Below are 23,399 nucleotides of genomic sequence, written 5' to 3' on the forward strand. Positions count from 1 at the left end.
CTCACAGCCAGGACAACCGAGGAGGAGACACACAGCCGGGACAACCAAGGAGGAGACACACAGCCGGGACAACTAAGGAGGAGACACACAGCCGGGACAACTAAGGAGGAGACACACAGCCGGGACAACTAAGGAGGAGACACACAGCCGGGACAACTAAGGAGGAAACACACAGCCGGGACAACTAAGGAGGAAACACACAGCCGGGACAACTAAGGAGGAGACCCACAGCCGGGACAACTAAAGAGGAAACACACAGCCGGGACAACTAAGGAGGAGACACACAGCCGGGACAACTAAGGAGGAGACCCACAGCCGGGACAACTAAGGAGGAGACACACAGCCGGGACAACTAAGGAGGAGACACACAGCCGGGACAACTAAGGAGGAGACCCACAGCCGGGACAACTAAGGAGTAGACCCACAGCCGGGACAACTAAGGAGGAAACACACAGCCGGGACAACTAAGGAGGAGACCCACAGCCGGGACAACTAAGGAGGAAACACACAGCCGGGACAACTAAGGAGGAGACCCACAGCCGGGACAACTAAGGAGGAGACCCACAGCCGGGACAACTAAGGAGGGGCTCAAATATATCCCCACCCTCATATTATCAGACTTCTCCTTAAATTACGACCAGAGAGTCCCTTCAAGTTTTTATGATTTTATTGCATAAGATCTGCACAACTTCATCTCTAACGTCCCACTTAGTTGCAACATCCCTTTAAGTAACAAGTCACATTCAGCCATCAGCCTGCAACGCGTGTCGTATGGAATGAAGGGCGGTATGCTACCCTCGGCTCCTGCTCTATATACTACTACCGATTATTACAGATTATCGTGAACCTACCACTAAGGGTTGTGACAACCTCATCCTTCATTGATAAAAAGGCTGATTGTCCGCATTACCAGACAGAAGGGTGTCAAGGTCACCAACACTTGATCTTTATGTTAAAGCAAGTAGCCAGGATCTATCTTGGGTGGAGTTACCCTTTAAGGCAGGAAGTGGAATGTGGATGGGGTTACCCCCCCTGGATGGGACAGATGGGGAGCTGCTTGACTGACACATTCAGAGCACTTGATGGATGTACGTGCATGGCTGTAATGTAGCAGAGCTGTACGGACACATCATGCAGAACAGATGCCGATTCTCCAGGCACTGGTGACAGCAGCCATACCCATCCTATACCCAGAGCGCCTCCTAAAGGGACGTAGGCAGTCCTGCATACAGACACCTGTAGATACACAGAATGACGAGGACACTGCGGCCTCTTAGAGCATTAAAAGCAGAATACAAGTATGTCAACCCTAAAGCCTATGAGGGAAGCGCGCTCTGTCTCTCCTCGGCTACAGGCAGGGAGGCGACGCATAGTCACAAACACAAGAGTGACATGGGGCCAATGTGACTTCCATTTCTGTCTCGTACGACCAGGGGGCCCGGAATAGATTCATGGCTGCCGGATCCCTGATACTCCATGTAGCAGTCTGCGCATGGTCGTGGTCCATCAACAACAACAACGCACCGCTCCTACAAGAGTAACACAAAGTGATGAACTGGAGGATATTCCCGCCATAGACAGCATGCTATATTATACAGGAGGATATCCCCACCATAGACAGCATGCTATATTATATACCAGTATGTACAGGAGGATATTCCCGCCATAGACAGCATGCTATATTATACAGGAGGATATCCCCACCATAGACAGCATGCTATATTATATACCAGTATGTACAGGAGGATATTCCCGCCATAGACAGCATGCTATATTATACAGGAGGATATCCCCACCATAGACAGCATGCTATATTATATACCAGTATGTACAGGAGGATATCCCCGCCATAGACAGCATGCTATATTATATACCAGTATGTACAGGAGGATATCCCCGCCATAGACAGCATGCTATATTATACAGGAGGATATCCCCGCCATAGACAGCATGCTATATTATACAGGAGGATATCCCCGCCATAGACAGCATTCTATATTACAAGGTAGGATATCCCCACCATAGACTGCATGCTATATTATACAGGAGGATATCCCTGCCATAGACAGCATGCTATATTATACAGGAGGATATCCCCGCCATAGACAGCATGCTATATTATATACCACTATGTACAGGAGGATATTCCCGCCATAGACAGCATGCTATATTATACAGGAGGATATCCCCACCATAGACAGCATGATATATTATATACCACTATGTACAGGAGGATATCCCAGCCATAGACAGCATGCTATATTATACGAGAGTATATCCCTACCATAGACAGCATGCTATATTATACAGGAGGATATCCCCGCCATAGACAGCATGCTATATTATACAGGAGGATATCCCCACCATAGACAGCATGCTATATTATACAGGAGGATATCCCCGCTATAGACAGCATGCTATATTATACAGGAGGATATCCCCGCCATAGACAGCATGCTATATTATACAGGAGGATATCCCCACCATAGACAGCATGCTATATTACACGGTAGGATATCCCCACCATAGACAGCATGCTATATTATACAGGAGGATATCCCCGCCATAGACCGCATGCTATATTACACAGGAGGATATCCCTGCCATAGACCACATGCTATATTACACAGGAGGATATCCCCGCCATAGACAGCATGCTATATTATACAGGAGGATATCCCCACAATAGACAGCATGCTATATTATACAGGAGGATATCCCCACCATAGACAGCATGCTATATTACACAGGAGGATATCCCCACCATAGACAGCATGCTATATTACACAGGAGGATATCCCCACCATAGACAGCATGCTATATTATACAGGAGGATATCCTTACCGTAGACAGCTAATTTACATTACTAGCAAAGCGCTTCAGTAAGCTCGATGGTCTGTTCCACTCCACTTTGGGTGCCTGGAAAAGCTGGATCCAGCCCTGGGAAACTTCTCCCAGGAGCGGCATGAAATTCAAAGACAGCCAGGTGACAAGCTGACCGCCAAGCCTAGTAAAGAGCTTCGCTAGTACTGTAAATTCGCTCATCCCTAGTTCCTCTCATTACCAATATGTCTAAAATATGAGACTGAGGGAACTCTACAAACTGGCTCGGTAAACAATGTTCTGCCTACAGCTCTCATACACACCTATGTGTCTCCATAGTAACAGAATCCATGCAGTCTCATCCTGCAATCATTTACTTGCTATTCAATTAGTAGAAAATAGATAGAAAAGAGGAATGATGGATCAGACTACATCAAGTTTGATTGTTGTCTGTTACCATGGAGACACAGATCTGCATAACAGCTGTGGACACATTTTACCCCATAGGATTTGCAGTTTCTTAATTCTAGATGTGAACAGCAGCTACTCACCCCCTCATTTCTCGGGAGGGTCCATCTTTCCGGCTCTTTGCTGTTTGCTGGAGTTTGGAAAAGATTTGGCAAGTTCCTCCCCGGTGAGAAGAGCTCGGATTTCCGATGGAATTTTACCTTGATCCATCGCTTTACACCACTGCTTGTACTAGACAGACCGGGATGAAGAATAGGGATTATTAGGGGGAGACATATAACAACACACTGTAACAGAAGCTCAGATGTCACAGCTAATGGAAGACGCAGTGACCTCTCACACTGTAACAGAAACTCAGCTGTCACAGCTAATGGAGGACGTCCATAGAGGAGGAAGGAAGAACCAGTATATGGGACCCACATTGACCTTACACACTGTAACAGAAGCTCAGCTGTCACAGCTAATGGAGGACGTCCATAGAGGAGGAGACAGTGTATGAGACCCACAATGACACGTCGTACACTGTAACAGAAGCTCAGCTGTCACAGCTAATGGAGGACGTCCATAGAGGAGTAAGGAGGAGGGGACAGTGCATGAGACCCTCAGTGACCTCTCACACTGTAACAGAAGCTCAGCTGTCACAGCTAATGGAGGACGTCCATGCAGGAGTAAGGAGGAGGGGACAGTACATGTCACACTGTACAGCAGCTCCTGCAGAAAACACTGGTCTAGAGATTCTGCCACTAGGTGGCGCCTAATGACTGGTGCACCTGATGGATCCTGCATCTTCCACCTTCGATGCAGGTAATCCTAAAGAGAAGCTAAGCCACCACCTCTGCGCTGCCACTGCCATGTCCGTCCACCCGTCCTGAGCGCAGTGTGCCCCCCAACCTGTAACTAAACTACAACTCCCATCATGCCCGTCACACTAGATCAATGTTCATCTGCTGCATAACTAAAATGCTTATTAGTTCTGCAACATCTGACAAATCTATAAAACTCCCACCATGCCTCCTGTAACCACGTTGCTAAAGATGTAAAATAACTACAACTCCCATCATGCCACCACAGAACCACTGAGAAACTATAGTAATTAAAAATTTTACAACTTTAACAAACTTTGGCAAACTACAATTCTCAGTCGGTCAGGGGATGATGGGAGTTGTAGTTTGGCACCAGCTGGAGCCAGGTTACAGTGACACAGTTTGTGGTTGGGCCTATGGTGCAGGCTATAGTGATACGGTGTAACGGCCCCTCAGCTGTGAGTAGTAGCGGGTTCCTCACCATCTCCAGTTCCTCGCGCAGGGCACAGATGGCGCGCTCCCGGCTGGACACCAGCTCCTCCAGGTACTGGTAGCGGAGCTTCTTGCGGGCTCTGCACTCCCGGGCGCTCTGCCGACTCCGCTCCAGCTTGGCCTTCAGGTCGATCTTGGCCGGCTTCCTCCCCCTCTTTCCGGGTTTCTTCACTTTTCCTCCGCTCAACTGTAAAGTGAAAACACGGATGAGGAAAACCTGACTGCATTACTCCAGAGCTGCACTCATACTTCTGCTGGTGCCTGTTTAGAGCAGACCCTGCTGCAGTGCATGGTGGGAGATGTGGTGATAGATTGCAGTTATTAGGGGGCGTGTCTGTCAGCATCAGCCAATAGCACTGTGAGTGCAGCTCTGGGGGGGGGGGGCAGTCTGGAGCATCCTGTTGTCATGACAACCAGGACCCCCTCTATAGCAGCCGCAGGTATCTATAGATGATGATAAGGAGGAGTGTCTCCAGCTCTTACCTTGTTGTCCTCCATTGTGCTGATGCTCTGGATGAAGTAGAAAAGGACCTAAGGGCGGTTATAGTGATCCAGAGCGAGCACTGCTGGGCCCCTGAGCCGCCCTGTGGCCCCTGACCAGGCCGCTGAGGAAGAGCCCCGTTTGTTTACAGTCGCTCAGCTGACTTCTGCTCTTTAAAACAGGAAACGGCGAGGAGAATTATGGGAAATGTAGTTCTCCAGCCCACCTCTTGCCTTGAACATTGGAGGGGACGGCCTCAATTTCCCATCAATCCAAGCGACACTCGTACGTCATAAGAAATGACGTCAGCAATGTTATGTAAAAGTCCCGAATGGCAACGCGCCAGAAGGGGGCGGGGCGAGCGTTTTTTGTATCCAGACGTGACGTGGGGCCCCGCCTACTGCACCACAGAACGCGATATGTCTGCACTTCCGAGGAAATGCCCTCCGAGGCTCCGCCATTTTATTGTAGACGAACACAGTGAATTGGAGCGGTGGGCTATAACAAAATGTCACCTGTGACTGGAGACTCATTTTTCTGACTGCCTGTTCTCTTAAGGAAAGAGCAAGGAAAATGAACCAAAACTAGTGCAGTTACCCATAGCAACCAATCTGCTTGTTCCTGTCTTTTTCAGTGTGTGAGCTGGAATCGGGTTGCTATAGGCTACTGCACTACTTATGCGCATGGTAAGTAATGGAGGTCTCTCCAGCTGGAGAACTACAAGTAGCAGCATAACTTGGTTCTGTCTTTGTCCTCTGCAGTATCCTGGGACTGTCCACATTATCAGGTCCTAGTGAAGGTGAAGTCTAGATGTAGAGTATTATAGTCTGTGCACCAAGGGAGTCATACTATAGTGTACCAAGCCACTATACAGCACCTATCGACTTCTATGGGAGCAGGCATACAGCATACATAGGCTTGTTCTGGAAGATTCCACATGGGCTTCAGCAGGAAAACACAAGATGGACACAATGAGCAGAGAATAGTGACCAGGGATAGTGTCAGTCCTGTGTCTATACCTTATACTCCTTTTTCTGTACCATGACCCCACCAGCAGAACAGTGAGTGCAGCTCTGGAGTATAATACAGGATCAATAATGTAATGTATGTACACAGTGACCCCACCAGCAGAATAGTGAGCGCAGCTCTGGGGTATAATACAGGATGTAACTCAGGATCAGTAATGTAATGTATGTACACAGTGACCCCACCAGCAGAATAGTGAGTGCAGCTCTGGAGTATAATACAGGATCAATAATGTAATGTATGTACACAGTGGCCTCACCAGCAGAACAGTGAGTGCAGCTCTGGAGTATAATACAGGATCAGTAATGTAATGTATGTACACAGTGACCCCACCAGCAGAATAGTGAGTGCAGCTCTGGAGTATAATACAGGATCAATAATGTAATGTATGTACACAGTGACCCCACCAGCAGAATAGTGAGTGCAGCTCTGGAGTATAATACAGGATGTAACTCAGGATCAGTAATGTATGTACACAGTGACCCCACCAGCAGAATAGTGAGTGCAGCTCTAGAGGATAATACAGGATCAGTAATGTAATGTATGTACACAGTGACCTCCCAGTAGAACAGTGAGTGCAGCTCTGGAGTATAATACAGGATCAATAATGTAATGTATGTACACAGTGACCCCACCAGCAGAATAGTGAGTGCAGCTCTGGAGTATAATACAGGATCAGTAATGTAATGTATGTACACAGTGACCTCCCAGCAGAATAGTGAGTGCAGCTCTGGGGTATAATACAGGATGTAACTCAGGATCAGTAATGTAATGTATGTACACAGTGACCCCACCAGCAGAATAGTGAGTGCAGCTCTGGGGTAGAATACAGGATCAGTAATGTATATACACAGTGACCTCACCAGCAGAATAGTGAGTGCAGCTCTGGAGTATAATACAGGATCAGTAATGTAATGTATGTACACAGTGACCCCACCAGCAGAATAGTGAGTGCAGCTCTGAAGTATAATACAGGATGTAACTCAGGATCAGTAATGTAATGTATGTACACAGTGACTTAACCAGCAGAATAGTGAGTGCAGCTCTGGGGTATAATGCAGGATGTAACTCAGGATCAGTAATGTATATACACAGTGACCCCACCAGCAGAATAGTGAGTGCAGCTCTGGGGTAGAATACAGGATCAGTAATGTATATACACAGTGACCCCACCAGCAGAATAGTGAGTGCAGCTCTGGGGTATAATGCAGGATGTAACTCAGGATCAGTAATGTAATGTATGTACACAGTGACCCCACCAGCAGAATAGTGAGTGCAGCTCTGGGGTAGAATACAGGATCAGTAATGTATATACACAGTGACCTCACCAGCAGAATAGTGAGTGCAGCTCTGGAGTATAATACAGGATCAGTAATGTAATGTATGTACACAGTGACCCCACCAGCAGAATAGTGAGTGCGGCTCTGAAGTATAATACAGGATGTAACTCAGGATCAGTAATGTAATGTATGTACACAGTGACCCCACCAGCAGAACAGTGAGTGCAGCTCTGGGGTATAATGCAGGATGTAACTCAGGATCAGTAATGTATGTACACAGTGACCCCACCAGCAGAATAGTGAGTGCAGCTCTGGGGTATAATACAGGATGTAACTCAGGATCAGTAATGTAATGTATGTACACAGTGACCCCACCAGCAGAATAGTGAGTGCAGCTCTGGGGTATAATACAGGATGTAACTCAGGATCAGTAATGTATATACACAGTGACCCCACCAGCAGAATAGTGAGTGCAGCTCTGGAGTATTCCCATATTACAGCATTGTGTACAGTACAGATCGCCTGCAGCTGCTGGGACTCCCCTGCATGACGTCATATCCCCGCCCATATGGATGACGCATGTGGAGGCAACGCTGTCTCCGCCCCCTGCTCTGATTGGCTGGCGCTTACGTCATGCGGCTCCTCTTCCCGGTGACCTCATCGTAGCCGCTCTCACCCGCTCCGCCCGGAGCCCGGACACTGACCCGACGGTGAGGCCCGGACAGCAGGCCCGGATAATCGGTAAGTGGTGCCGGAGAGGCGCATGACGTCACTACCCTACGTCACTGACACCTGTGACATAGAGACCCCCGGCAGCCATCCTGTCACCACCCGAAGTGTCACCCGGGTCCTGCCCCACATGTCCTGTCTGCCCCTCTCTGCAGGTCCCCGCTGCGCCCCCAGCGGTGGATGAGCTGTACTGCCCCGTACTGGCCGCTGTGTGTCCCCTCAGTGACTGCAGGCTGTGTGTATACAGAGACCACCGCCACCCCCTCCTATATACCACCTCCTCCTATATACCTCACACACCCCTCCTATATACCCCACACACCCCTCCTATATACCCCACACACCCCTCCTATATACCTCACACACCCCTCCTATATACCTCACACACCCCTCCTATATACCCCACACACCCCTCCTATATACCATCCTATATACCTCACACACCCCTCCTATATACCTCACACACCCCTCCTATATACCTCACACACCCCTCCTATATACCTCACACACCCCTCCTATATACCATCCTATATACCCCACACACCCCTCCTATATACCATCCTATATACCCCACACACCCCTCCTATATACCATCCTATATACCTCACACACCCCTCCTATATACCTCACACACCCCTCCTATATACCTCACACACCCCTCCTATATACCATCCTATATACCCCACACACCCCTCCTATATACCATCCTATATACCTCACACACCCCTCCTATATACCTCACACACCCCTCCTATATACCCCACACACCCCTCCTATATACCCCACACACCCCTCCTATATATCATCCTATATACCCCACACACCCCTCCTATATACCATCCTATATACCTCACACACCCCTCCTATATACCCCACACACCCCTCCTATATACCATCCTATATACCTCACACACCCCTCCTATATACCCCACACACCCCTCCTATATACCATCCTATATACCTCACACACCCCTCCTATATACCATCCTATATACCCCACACACCCCTCCTATATACCCCACACACCCCTCCTATATACCCCACACACCCCTCCTATATACCATCCTATATACCTCACACACCCCTCCTATATACCATCCTATATACCCCACACACCCCTCCTATATACCATCCTATATACCCCACACACCCCTCCTATATACCATCCTATATACCTCACACACCCCTCCTATATACCTCACACACCCCTCCTATATACCATCCTATATACCCCACACACCCCTCCTATATACCCCACACACCCCTCCTATATACCATCCTATATACCTCACACACCCCTCCTATATACCCCACACACCCCTCCTATATACCCCACACACCCCTCCTATATACCTCACACACCCCTCCTATATACCTCACACACCCCTCCTATATACCTCACACACCCCTCCTATATACCATCCTATATACCTCACACACCCCTCCTATATACCTCACACACCCCTCCTATATACCATCCTATATACCCCACACACCCCTCCTATATACCTCACACACCCCTCCTATATACCATCCTATATACCCCACACACCCCTCCTATATACCTCACACACCCCTCCTATATACCTCACACACCCCTCCTATATACCCCACACACCCCTCCTATATACCATCCTATATACCCCACACACCCCTCCTATATACCCCACACACCCCTCCTATATACCTCACACACCCCTCCTATATACCATCCTATATATCCCACACACCCCTCCTATATACCATCCTATATACCCCACACACCCCTCCTATATACCCCACACACCCCTCCTATATACCATCCTATATACCCCACACACCCCTCCTATATACCCCACACACCCCTCCTATATACCATCCTATATACCCCACACACCCCTCCTATATACCCCACACACCCCTCCTATATACCTCACACACCCCTCCTATATACCCCACACACCCCTCCTATATACCATCCTATATACCTCACACACCCCTCCTATATACCTCACACACCCCTCCTATATACCTCACACACCCCTCCTATATACCTCACACACCCCTCCTATATACCTCACACACCCCTCCTATATACCTCACACACCCCTCCTATATACCATCCTATATACCTCACACACCCCTGCTATATACCCCACACACCCCTCCTATATACCCCACACACCCCTCCTATATACCCCACACACCCCTCCTATATACCATCCTATATACCCCACACACCCCTCCTATATACCCCACACACCCCTCCTATATACCCCACACACCCCTCCTATATACCATCCTATATACCCACACACCCCTCCTATATACCTCACACACCCCTCCTATATACCATCCTATATACCCCACACACCCCTCCTATATACCTCACACACCCCTCCTATATACCATCCTATATACCCCACACACCCCTCCTATATACCTCACACACCCCTCCTAAATACCTCACACACCCCTCCTATATACCTCACACACCCCTCCTATATACCATCCTATATATCCCACACACCCCTCCTATATACCATCCTATATACCCCACACACCCCTCCTATATACCCCACACACCCCTCCTATATACCATCCTATATACCCCACACACCCCTCCTATATACCCCACACACCCCTCCTATATACCATCCTATATACCTCACACACCCCTCCTATATACCATCCTATATACCCCACACACCCCTCCTATATACCATCCTATATACCCCACATACCCCTCATATACCCCACATACCCCTCATATACCCCACACACCCCTCCTATATACCCCACACACCCCTCCTATATACCTCATACACCCCTCCTATATACCATCCTATATACCCCACACACCCCTCCTATATACCCCACACACCCCTCCTATATACCATCCAATATACCCCACACACCCCCTCCTATATACCCCACACACCCCTCCTATATACCATCCTATATACCCCACACACCCCTCCTATATACCATCCTATATACCCCACACACCCCTCCTATATACCATCCAATATACCCCACACACCCCTCCTATATACCCCACACACCCCTCCTATATACCCCACACACCCCTCCTATATACCCCACACACCCCTCCTATATACCATCCTATATACCCCACACCCCTCCTATATACCATCCTATATACCCCACACACCCCTCCTATATACCCCACACACCCCTCCTATATACCCCACACACCCCTCCTATATACCCCACACACCCCTCCTATATACCCCACACACCCCTCCTATATACCCCACACACCCCTCCTATATACCCCACACACCCCTCCTATATACCCCACACACCCCTCCTATATACCCCACACACCCCTCCTATATACCCCACACACCCCTCCTATATACCCCACACACCCCTCCTATATACCCCACACACCCCTCCTATATACCCCACACACCCCTCCTATATACCCCACACACCCCTCCTATATACCCCACACACCCCTCCTATATACCCCACACACCCCTCCTATATACCCCACACACCCCTCCTATATACCCCACACACCCCTCCTATATACCCCACACACCCCTCCTATATACCCCACACACCCCTCCTATATACCCCACACACCCCTCCTATATACCCCCACACACCCCTCCTATATACCCCACACACCCCTCCTATATACCCCACACACCCCTCCTATATACCCCACACACCCCTCCTATATACCCCACACACCCCTCCTATATACCCCACACACCCCTCCTATATACCCCACACACCCCTCCTATATACCCCACACACCCCTCCTATATACCCCACACACCCCTCCTATATACCCCACACACCCCTCCTATATACCCCACACACCCCTCCTATATACCCCACACACCCCTCCTATATACCCCACACACCCCTCCTATATACCCCACACACCCCTCCTATATACCCCACACACCCCTCCTATATACCCCACACACCCCTCCTATATACCCCACACACCCCTCTTATATACCCCACACACCCCTCTTATATACCCCACACACCCCTCCTTATATACCCCACACACCCCTCTTATATACCCCACACACCCCTCTATATACCCCACACACCCCTCTTATATACCCCACACACCCCTCCTATATACCCCACACACCCCTCCTATATACCCTCCTATATACCCCACACACCCCTCCTATATACCCTCCTATATACCCCACACACCCCTCCTATATACCATCCTATATACCCCACACACCCCTCCTATATACCATCCTATATTCTCCACACACCCCTCCTATATACCTTATCCTATTTACCCCACATACCCCTCCTATATACCATCTTATATACCCCACACACCCCTCCTATATACCTCATCCTATTCACCACACATACCGTAACCCCTCCTATATACCACTATAATTCCTTCTATATACAATCCCCCTTATATACCCCACACCCCCTGTATATACCTCTATAATTCCTTCTATATACCTCACATCTCCCTTCTTATATACCACTTCCATATATACCCCCTCCTATATACCACACATACCTCACACACACTCTCCAATATACCACACATTACCTCCTATATACCACACATACACCCCCTCCTACATACCTCATATACCTCCTCCTATGTGAGCCCCCATATATATCCCACATAACCCCCTTTGCTATATACCTCACTCCCCCTCCCCCTTATATACCCCCATATACCGCACACACAATCTTATATACTCCTCCATATACTGCACATTCCCCCTGCTATATACCTCCATACACCCTCTCCTATTTACCCCCACATGCTGCCTCCTATGTCACTGGCACACCCCTTCCTACCTCCCCCCGCTGTATACCCCCGTCCCCTCCCCAGTGTTTCCCCAGCAGGTGATGTGTTGCTGTACATGGCTGATAACAGAGAGCAGCAGCTGGTCTCTAGGTTTTTACCGTCTATCTGTTTAGGGGACGATTTTTGTTCTGCCTTCTCCATATGCCGTACACTTGTGTGTGAGCTATCGCTTTCTGTTATCAGCCACTTCAGGTTACATTTTCACTTTAGCCAGACAGAGGGGATTGTGGATCCAGATCAGCTGGTTGGCCGGGACGGGTCACCTTATACAGCATGAAGCGGCCAATGAGATTGCAGCGTTTTTTCCCCCAGTGGTTCAGCCATCGTTCCTCATGAGCCGGTCTGGGCGGACACTACTGGTAAATGTGGCGCCTCATGACACCGGTGCGCCAGGAAAGCGAGGCCATGAGGGGTGATCCAGGGTGCATTCTACTGGCTACACCTCTCCTGATATCTCCACCCACTTGTCTCTAGTAACTTTGTAAAATTTGTTACATTGTATCCACCAATGACAATCTGTGATGTGAGCAAAACGGTGTGGACTGAGCGCTGGAACAGCAGAGAGGTGTGCGTGATAATCCTGCAAGCGTCTGATAATCCGGCGCCCTGGGAGAGTCAGATAATCTAGACCCCTAGATCATCTAGTAATCCGGTCCCCTGGCCCCCCTGGAGCGTCTGATGATTCGGTCCCCTGGCCCCCCTGGAGCGTCTAATAATCCGGTCCCCTGGCCCCCCTGGAGCGTCTGATGATCCGGTCCCCTGGCCCCCCTGGAGCATCTAATAATCCGGTCCCCTGGCCCCCCTGGAGCGTCTGATGATCCGGTCCCCTGGCCCCCCTGGAGCGTCTGATGATCCGGTCCCCTGGCCCCCCCTGGAGCGTCTGATAATCCGGTCCCCTGGCCCCCCCTGGAGCGTCTGATAATCCGGTCCCCTGGCCCCCACTGGAGCGTCTGATAATCCGGTCCCCTGGCCCCCCCTGGAGTGTCTGATAATCCGGCCCCCGCTTCCTGGAGTGTCTGATAATCCGGCCCCCGCTTCCTGGAGTGTCTGATAATCCGGCCCCCGCTTCCTGGAGTGTCTGATAATCCGGCCCCCGCTTCCTGGAGTGTCTGATAATCCGGCCCCCGCTTCCTGGAGTGTCTGATAATCCGGCCCCCGCTTCCTGGAGTGTCTGATAATCCGGCCCCCGCTTCCTGGAGTGTCTGATAATCCGGCCCCCGCTTCCTGGAGTGTCTGATAATCCGTCAGATCTGTATTGTGTGACTGATAGTCTAGAAGCTGCGCCCCCCTCGGTCACCCCCCAGATCAGCGGATACATTGTTGTGAATATAGCCGGGAGGGTGAAGGGTTAAGGCCGGGGCCGGTGACATCATGCTGCATTGTGATCACAGCTGCAGAGGAGGGAGAGGGATGATGTCATGTTGGAGCTATGTTATATGAAACAGAGGGAGAGCGGCAGAGCGGACCCCTGGGGGGGCGCACCGTCACACCGCCGAGAGGGTGCAGGATAAGACGCTCCCAGTCTGTAACAATGTAATCATTATCATGTAGGTGACCTCAATGTCACCACAGCGGGGGGATATCTGCCTCCATTCACTGACAGCCAGCAGAGACTTGGATGGGTGCAGCTTGGGTGGAGTGGCCCTTTAAGGACTGGCGCTGTGGTTCTTTGCCCGGTGATTGGCGGCGTGCCTGATCAGCACTGGCCACTTCTCTATCTAGGACAGGGCACCGGTGCCAGGCGTCAGGCACGGGAGCTGCCGCTCTGATGGGTGACGTCCAGGACCTGGCAGCCTCAGCACTGGGCCCGGCTAGAGGGACTTGGCAGAGGTGTCCGCTCTCATTCCTTACCCCGTGTGCCCCCATAGCAGGGTCACCCCATACACAGCGCCCCAGCCTTATTCTGTCAGCAGAATTGTGAATGCAGCTCTGGAGTGTAACATGTGATGTCACATGGCTGCACCCATAGGTGCTGCTCCACCAGGAGATTACAGATCTGCTGTCTTCCTGTTTACAGGGCGCGGTGCCAGGGGTGTGATTACTTCGCCGCTTTCTTCTCGGGTGTGTTCATGATTCATGTGAGAACTCAAAGGTGATTGAGGTCCCGGCTGCGGGGCCACTGCCTGCACTCAGCACCCCCAGTCATCCACAATCCCAGTAACGAATCCTTCAGATCTGACCCCGGGAGAGCTGGATGACTGCAGGGCCCTGTTATGTAGTGTATAATACATGTGACGGTCAGGACTCAGGGAGAGCTGGATGACTGCAGGGCCCTGTTATGTAGTGTATAATAGATGTGCCAGTCAGTGCATCGGGAGAGCCGGGTGCTGTAATAACATGTAGAGTTGGTGGTTCCCCTCCCCAGGTGTGATTGGACGGGGCCCGTCCGCCCCATGTTACATCACCGCTCCCTCTTATCTCTGAATAAACGCTGTGAGGTTATTTTGTTACAAGGCCAAAGATCACATGACTTCATCCTACAGATTACAGCTCCGGACTTTACCCCACAGTCTATGAGGAAGTGAAGAAACGTTACATAACATTCAGCACAGGGACAGGGCGGCCATAGAGATCAGCAGTGTCATCCCTGAGAATACAGCCTATCCATCACTAGAGATCAGCGGTGACATCACTCAGAATACAGCCTATCCATCACTAGAGATCAGCGGTGACATCACTGAGAATACAGCCTATCCATCACTAGAGATCAGCGGTGACATCACTGAGAATACAGCCTATCCATCACTAGAGATCAGCGGTGACATCACTGAGAATACAGCCTATCCATCACTAGAGATCAGCGGTGACATCACTGAGAATACAGCCTATCCATCACTAGAGATCAGCGGTGACATCACTGAGAATACAGCCTATCCATCACTAGAGATCAGCGGTGACATCACTGAGAATACAGCCTATCCATCACTAGAGATCAGTGACATCACTGAGAATACAGCCTATCCATCACTAGAGATCAGTGACATCACTGAGAATACAGCCTATCCATCACTAGAGATCAGCGGTGACATCACTGAGAATACAGCCTATCCATCACTAGAGATCAGTGACATCACTGAGAATACAGCCTATCCATCACTAGAGATCAGTGACATCACTGAGAATACAGCCTATCCATCACTAGAGATCAGTGACATCACTGAGAATACAGCCTATCCATCACTAGAGATCAGTGACATCACTGAGAATACAGCCTATCCATCACTAGAGATCAGTGACATCACTGAGAATACAGCCTATCCATCACTAGAGATCAGCGGTGATATCACTGAGAATACAGCCTATCCATCACTAGAGATCAGTGACATCACTGAGAATACAGCCTATCCATCACTAGAGATCAGCGGTGACATCACTGAGAATACAGCCTATCCATCACTAGAGATCAGTGACATCACTGAGAATACAGCCTATCCATCACTAGAGATCAGCGGTGACATCACTGAGAATACAGCCTATCCATCACTAGAGATCAGTGACATCACTGAGAATACAGCCTATCCATCACTAGAGATCAGTGACATCACTGAGAATACAGCCTATCCATCACTAGAGATCAGCGGTGACATCACTGAGTATACAGCCTATCCATCATTAGAGATCAGCGGTGACATCACTGAGAATACAGCCTATCCATCACTAGAGATCAGCGGTGACATCACTGAGAATACAGCCTATCCATCACTAGAGATCAGCGGTGACATCACTGAGAATACAGCCTATCCATCACTAGAGATCAGTGACATCACTGAGAATACAGCCTATCCATCACTAGAGATCAGTGACATCACTGAGAATACAGCCTATCCATCACTAGAGATCAGCGGTGACATCACTGAGAATACAGCCTATCCATCACTAGAGATCAGTGACATCACTGAGAATACAGCCTATCCATCACTAGAGATCAGCTGTGACATCACTGAGAATACAGCCTATCTATCACTAGAGATCAGTGACATCACTGAGAATACAGCCTATCCATCACTAGAGATCAGTGGTGACATCACTGAGAATACAGCCTATCCATCACTAGAGATCAGTGACATCACTGAGAATACAGCCTATCCATCACTAGAGATCAGTGACATCACTGAGAATACAGCCTATCCATCACTAGAGATCAGCGGTGACATCACTGAGAATACAGCCTATCCATCACTAGAGATCATTGACATCACTGAGAATACAGCCTATCCATCACTAGAGATCAGCAGTGACATCACTGAGAATACAGCCTATCCATCACTAGAGATCAGCAGTGACATCACTGAGAATACAGCCTATCCATCACTAGAGATCAGCTGTGACATCACTGAGAATACAGCCTATCCATCACTGTTCTCTAATAACAATGTTTTTCCCTTTATTTTTCCCTCCCAGATTCCCCGCCACGTTGTGACATCAGACCCGTCTAGTGCAGGTGGCGGCTGAAGGTGATGATGTCATAACTCATCTCCCTGTTCTCTGCTCTGATTGTTGAGCAGGATGCCCTGACGTGATCGCAACGCCATGATGGTCACACATCCCTGAGGAGAACCGTCATCTCACCCCCTCTGTGTGTGACCGGCAGGAGGAGGAGGGGCCATGGCCGCCGGGGGCCTGAGCTGCCAATTACTGACAGTGGACAAACTGGTGGCATGGATGGAGGGCGGCACCGAGAAGCTGCTGCTCATAGACAGCCGGCCCTTCGTGGACTATAACTCCGCCCACATCCTGGACGCCATCAATATCAACTGCTCCAAACTGATGAAGAGACGACTGCAGCAGGACAAGGTGCAGATCACCGAGCTGATCCAGCACTCCGCCAAGCAGAAGGTGAGAGCCCCTGCACAGGACAACTTCCCTCACACTAGGAAGTGGTACTGTGCAGTGTCCATATATACTGAGGATTACACTCAGCATACAGGACAGGAGAAGTGGTACTGTGCAGTGTCCATATATACTGAGGATTACACTCAGCATACAGGACAGGAGAAGTGGTACTGTGCACTGTATGTGTGTGTATATATATATATATATATATATATATATATTATAATATATACTGAGGATTACACTCAGCATACAGGACAGGAGAAGTGGTACTGTGCACTGTGTATATATGCTGAGGATTACACCCAGCATACAGGACAGGAGAAGTGGTACTGTGCAGTGTCCATATATACTGAGGATTACACTCAGCATACAGGACAGGAGAAGTGGTACTGTGCACTGTCCATATATACTGAGGATTACACTCAGCATACAGGACAGGAGAAGTGGTACTGTGCACTGTGTATATATGCTGAGGATTACACCCAGCATACAGGACAGGAGAAGTGGTACTGTGCACTGTATATATACACTGAGGATTACACCCAGCATACAGGACAGGAGAAGTGGTACTGTGCACTGTATATATATATACACTGAGGATTACACTCAGCATACAGGACAGGAGAAGTGGTACTGTGCACTGTGTATATATGCTGAGGATTACACCCAGCATACAGGACAGGAGAAGTGGTACTGTGCACTGTATATATACACTGAGGATTACACCCAGCATACAGGACAGGAGAAGTGGTACTGTGCACTGTATATATATATATATATATATATATATATATATATATATATATATATATATATATATATATATATATACACTGAGGATTACACCCAGCATACAGGACAGAAGTGGTACTGTGCACTATATATATATATATATATATATATATATATATATATATATATATATATATATATACAGAGAATCCACAGCACTCCAGCGTAGTAAAAAGCTCTATGAGCTGTGTTTATTCAGTCAATTCATAGTGCAACACTCCAAACGCAACGTTTCAGTGACTCTCTGTCACCATTTTCAAGCGTGGTGACAGAGAGTCACTGAAACGTTGCATTTGGAGTGTTGCACTATGAATTGACTGAATAAACACAGCTCATAGAGCTTTTTACTACGCTGGAGTGCTGTGGATTCTCTGCATATATATTCACTACGATCTTTGGTCTGGATCAAGATCCGCTGGCACCACCAATACTAGATTAAAGCAGTGCTGCTTCTTCTCTTTTAATATATAATATATATATATATATATATATATATATATATATATATATATATATATATATATTATACATACTGAGGATTACACCCAGCATACGGGACAGAAGTGGTACTGTGCACTGTCCCTGATCCGGCTCTCTTCCCTGCAGGTAGAGCTGGAGTGCGCGGTGCAGCAGGTGGTCGTCTATGATCAGAGCTCGGGGGACGTCTCGTCTCTGCCCAGTGACTGCTTCCTCTCTGTGCTGCTCGGGAAGTTGGAGAAGTTGTTCCGCCATGTTCACCTCCTGTCAGGTAATGTCTGTGCACAGATCAGCATGGAGTCTGATACTGTAACTAACCATTAGGAGAACTACCAGTCTCAGCTGTAACTATAAGGCAGGATCTGGTTTCCTGTTTTGCAGGCGGCTTCTGTGAGTTCTCGTCGTGTTTCCCTGGTCTGTGTGAGGGGAAGGCCTCGGTGGTCCCCACCTGTATCTCCCAGCCGTGCCTCCCCGTGTCCAGCGCCGGCCCCACACGTATCCTGCCGCACCTCTACCTAGGCTGCCAGCGAGACGTGCTGAACAAGGTGAGGGGGGGGGGGGGGGCAGGGGTGGCCACATCGCTCTCGTCTTCATTAGATTGTCGCCTGGTTATATTAATGCTGCGGGAATCTTCCCACAATCCTCTCCTTCATGGTCTCCTCCCCTATCCCGCAGGAGCTGATGCAGCAGAATGAGATTGGTTTTGTCCTGAACGCCAGTAACACCTGCCCCAAACCCGACTTCATCTGCGACTCTCACTTCCTGCGGGTCCCGGTGAACGACAGCTTCTGCGAGAAGATCCTGCCCTGGCTGGACAAGTCTGTGGACTTCATAGGTGAGAGGATGGGGCGGGTAGTGTTTGGCCATCTTGGATCCTCGACGCTGGTTTGTCTGGCTGCAAGGTCTTTGCTTTCTACTGACTAAAACGTGTTATTCCTCAGAAAAAGCCAAAGCCTCGAATGGTCGCGTCCTGGTCCACTGCCTGGCGGGGATCTCACGCTCTGCAACTATCGCCATTGCCTACATCATGAAGAGGATGGACATGACCCTGGACGAAGCTTACAGGTAACAATTCCTTCCCTAATGGCCGCTGAGACAAAAATTAGAGGCTGCCTGAGTGTAGGTGATGCTGCCCCCTGTAGATCGGAGGCTACACAGGTGTGGGTGACGCTGCCCCCTGTTCATTACAGGCTGCCTGGGTCTGGGTGATGCTGCCCCTGCAGATTGGAGGCTGCCTGCATCTGGGTGACGCTGCTCCCTGTAGAATGAAGGCTGCCTGGGTGTGGGTGATTCAGCCCCCTGTACTTTACAGGCTGCCTGGTTTTGGGTGAGGCTGCTTTGGGTATGGGTGAAGCTGCCCCTGTAGATTAGAGGCTGCCTGGGTGTGGGTGACGCTACCCCCTGTAGTTTAGAGGCTGCCTGGGTGTGGGTGACGCTACCCCCTGTAGTTTAGAGGCTGCCTGGGTGTGGGTGACGCTGCCCCCTGTACATTACAGGCTGCCTGGATGTGGGTGACGCTGCCCCTCTAGATTAGAGGCTGCCTGAGTGCAGGTGACGCTACCCCCTGTAGATTAGAGGTTGCTTGGGTGTGGGTGACGCTGTTCCTGTAGATTAGAGGCTGCCTGGGTGTGGGTGACGCTGCCCCTGTAGATTAGAGGCTGCCTGAGTGCGGGTGACGCTACCCCCTGTAGATTAGAGGCTGCCTGGGTGCGGGTGACGCTACCCCCTGTAGATTAGAGGCTGCCTGGGTGCGGGTGACTCTACCCCATAAAAATTGGAGGATGCCTGGGTGCGGGTGATACTGCCCCCTGTAGATAGGTGGCATCTTCCATTATTTCTCACCTCCATCTTCTTTCTCATCCGCAGGTTTGTTAAGGAGAAGAGACCGACCATCTCCCCGAACTTCAACTTCCTGGGTCAACTCCTGGACTTTGAGAAGAAGATCAAGACTCAGAGTGGTCAGCCGGTGGCAGCAGTGTGCAGACTGAAGCTACAGCTGGGGGGCAGTAGTGAGTATGGGGCAAGTATGGCAGAGGTCCCCCCGCCGTCAGCGAGTCCACCGCTCCCACATCCTACCTCATCGGAGCTGCAGAGGACCCAGGAAGAAGAGGCGGCCCCCCTCCTGCAGGGCCTCAATGGTCTCCACGTCTCCCAGAAGCTGGAGGACAGCAATAAGATGAAGCGTTCCTTCTCCCTTGACATTAAGTCTGTGTCTTACTGCAACATGGCGGCCGGAGCCCCAGAGGAGCGCGCCGAATTCTACAAAACGGCCAGCGGTCTGGAGGGAGGAGGCAGCAAGATGTGCCAGTTCTCCCCAGTGGAGGAAGTGTCGGAGCAGACCCCGGAGGCCAGCCCTGACCGTGAACAAGCGGCAGCCACCGCCAGAGTTCCAGAGAAGGCCAGCACCTGTCGACAGGCAGAAAGCAAGGCGCGGCAGCAGCAGATGCTGAACCGTGGCAGCGTCCGCTCCCTGGCGGCCCCGCTTTTTCGCAGCGGAAGCATGGAGGACAACCGCAAAAATAACTTTGTGTTTGGACTGTCCAGCAGCCAACAGCATCTGGCCAAGCCGGCTCTGGGCCTGAAAGACTGGCACTCAGACATCCTGGCGACTCAGGCCTCCTCCCTGACCGGCAGCTGGTACTTCACCCCCGACGCCCCCTCCCATTTCTACTCTGCCTCCGCTTTATACGGAGGGGGCGGCTTCACAGCCTTCAGCTGTGGCCAGCTGCCCGCGGACCCTTGCTGCGCGGTGCGCAGGAGGCAGAAGCCCAGTGCCCGCGGGGACTCTCGGCGCAGCTGGCATGAGGAAAGCCCCTTCGAGAAGCAGTTCAAAAGGCGAAGCTGCCAAATGGAGTTTGGGGATGAACTGGTGGATGGCCGGTCCCGGGAGGAGCTGGGGAAGGTGGGCAGCCAGACCAGCTTCTCGGGCAGTATGGAAATCATTGAGGTGTCCTGAGGCGGGCGTGGCGGGGGGGGGGGGGGGGGGGGCGAGCCGGGCGGTGGTGCCAGTGAGCGGAGCTTTCTGGATTAATATCATTGTTTGTCTTGTATCATTGTTCCCTATGAATCTGAATGTGGGGTGTGCAGGATGTAATACCCCACTCTTCTCCAGCCTCTAGATGGTGCTGCTCAGCAGACTGGCTCTCGCTCTTCTGCCCTTCTACACAGGATGCACAGCTCCCCCCCCCAGCCTGTAGGTGGTGCTGCTCAGCAGACTGGCACTCACTATCCTGCCCCCTGGTGCCCTGGCAGGATTCACTATTATATAGTAAGAGGATGGTCTACCACATTACAATGACTTGAGAAGTTGCCCTCAGCTGCTCAATGGAAAGTTTGTGCCCCCCTGTCAGCAGGGATAGGGCAAACCATAGCCCATCTGAACATACAATTCCCATCATGCCTGGGCAGCCAAACATTTGATGGGCGTTGTAGTTGTGCAGCAGCTGGGGAGTGGCAGGTTCCCCCTTGTTGGTTATGTCTCTATATGCACACCAGCACTGGGATAAGGGCGCCCCCTGGTGTTCATATACAGGATTTGAGTCATGTGATGTCTAAGCTCCTCCCAGGGTGGGAAACATGGCAGCTGTAAATGATGGGAGTTATAGCTAGCGAGGACTGGAGCGTTTCTGTAAGCGTGGTCACATGTAGGTCGTCACCTTCCAGATATCGGATTTCTCCTCCTGTTGTGGATGAGATGGTGTGTAGGTCGTCCTTAGTGCCTTATAGCCCCGCTGTCACCGGTCAACCCCCCCCCCCCCCCCCCCCCCCCCCCCGAGGCATCTGACAGTTCTGTATCCTGGGCCATTCCTCTTCTGTCTGGGTCAGTACTACAACTCCTACCTGGGAGCTGTAGTTTTTCTATATACCTGTCCCATCCACAGCTCCCCCTGCTGCATCATCAGTGTCTGCCCAGAGCAGCTTCTCCTGTGGTGCATTGTGGGAGATGTAGCGTCTATCAACCATTATGTAATAAAATGATGGAGGGTTGTTCTTCTGGTAACAGTGAGAGGAGGAATGAAGAGAGGTAGACAGCAGAATAGTGAGTGCAGCTCAGAAGGATAAGACAGGATGCAACAGCAGAATAGTGAGCGCAGCTCTGGAGAATGAGACCTGATGTAACAGCAGAGTAGTGAGTGCAGCTCTGGAGGATGAGACAGGATGTAACAGCAGAATAGTGAGCGCTGCTCTGAAGGATAAGACATGTAACAGCTGAATAGTGAGTGCAGCTCTGGAGGATAAGACAGGATGTAACAGCAGAATAGTGAGCGCAGCTCTGGAGGATGAGAGGATGTAACAGCAGATTAGTGAGTGCAGCTCTGGAGGATAAGACAGGATGTAACAGCAGAATAGTGAGCGCAGCTCTGGAG

At 50.3% G+C, this 23,399-nt stretch overlaps 2 protein-coding genes across 2 annotated transcripts; one reads left to right on the forward strand and one right to left on the reverse strand.

The window, feature by feature from the left end:
* Positions 1 to 649: 649 nt before the first annotated feature.
* Positions 650 to 5,310, reverse strand: CREBL2 (cAMP responsive element binding protein like 2). Its single transcript, XM_069951413.1, has 4 exons — positions 5,070 to 5,310; positions 4,576 to 4,773; positions 3,375 to 3,522; positions 650 to 1,529 (listed from the first exon to the last, which is right to left on the reverse strand). The coding sequence occupies exons 1-3, from the start codon at positions 5,082 to 5,084 to the stop codon at positions 3,379 to 3,381; spliced, it is 357 nt and encodes a 118-aa protein (XP_069807514.1). The 5' UTR covers positions 5,085 to 5,310; the 3' UTR covers positions 650 to 1,529; positions 3,375 to 3,378.
* Positions 5,311 to 7,998: 2,688 nt separating this feature from the next.
* On the forward strand, positions 7,999 to 22,787 carry DUSP16 (dual specificity phosphatase 16). Its single transcript, XM_069964725.1, has 7 exons — positions 7,999 to 8,114; positions 17,329 to 17,763; positions 19,162 to 19,303; positions 19,414 to 19,577; positions 19,708 to 19,867; positions 19,974 to 20,097; positions 20,899 to 22,787. Exons 2-7 carry the CDS (start codon positions 17,533 to 17,535, stop codon positions 21,986 to 21,988), a joined length of 1,911 nt encoding a protein of 636 aa, XP_069820826.1. The 5' UTR covers positions 7,999 to 8,114; positions 17,329 to 17,532; the 3' UTR covers positions 21,989 to 22,787.
* Positions 22,788 to 23,399: the final 612 nt, after the last annotated feature.

Source organism: Dendropsophus ebraccatus, chromosome 1 (assembly GCF_027789765.1).
Source record: "Dendropsophus ebraccatus isolate aDenEbr1 chromosome 1, aDenEbr1.pat, whole genome shotgun sequence".
Classification (NCBI taxonomy): Eukaryota; Metazoa; Chordata; class Amphibia; order Anura; family Hylidae; genus Dendropsophus; species Dendropsophus ebraccatus.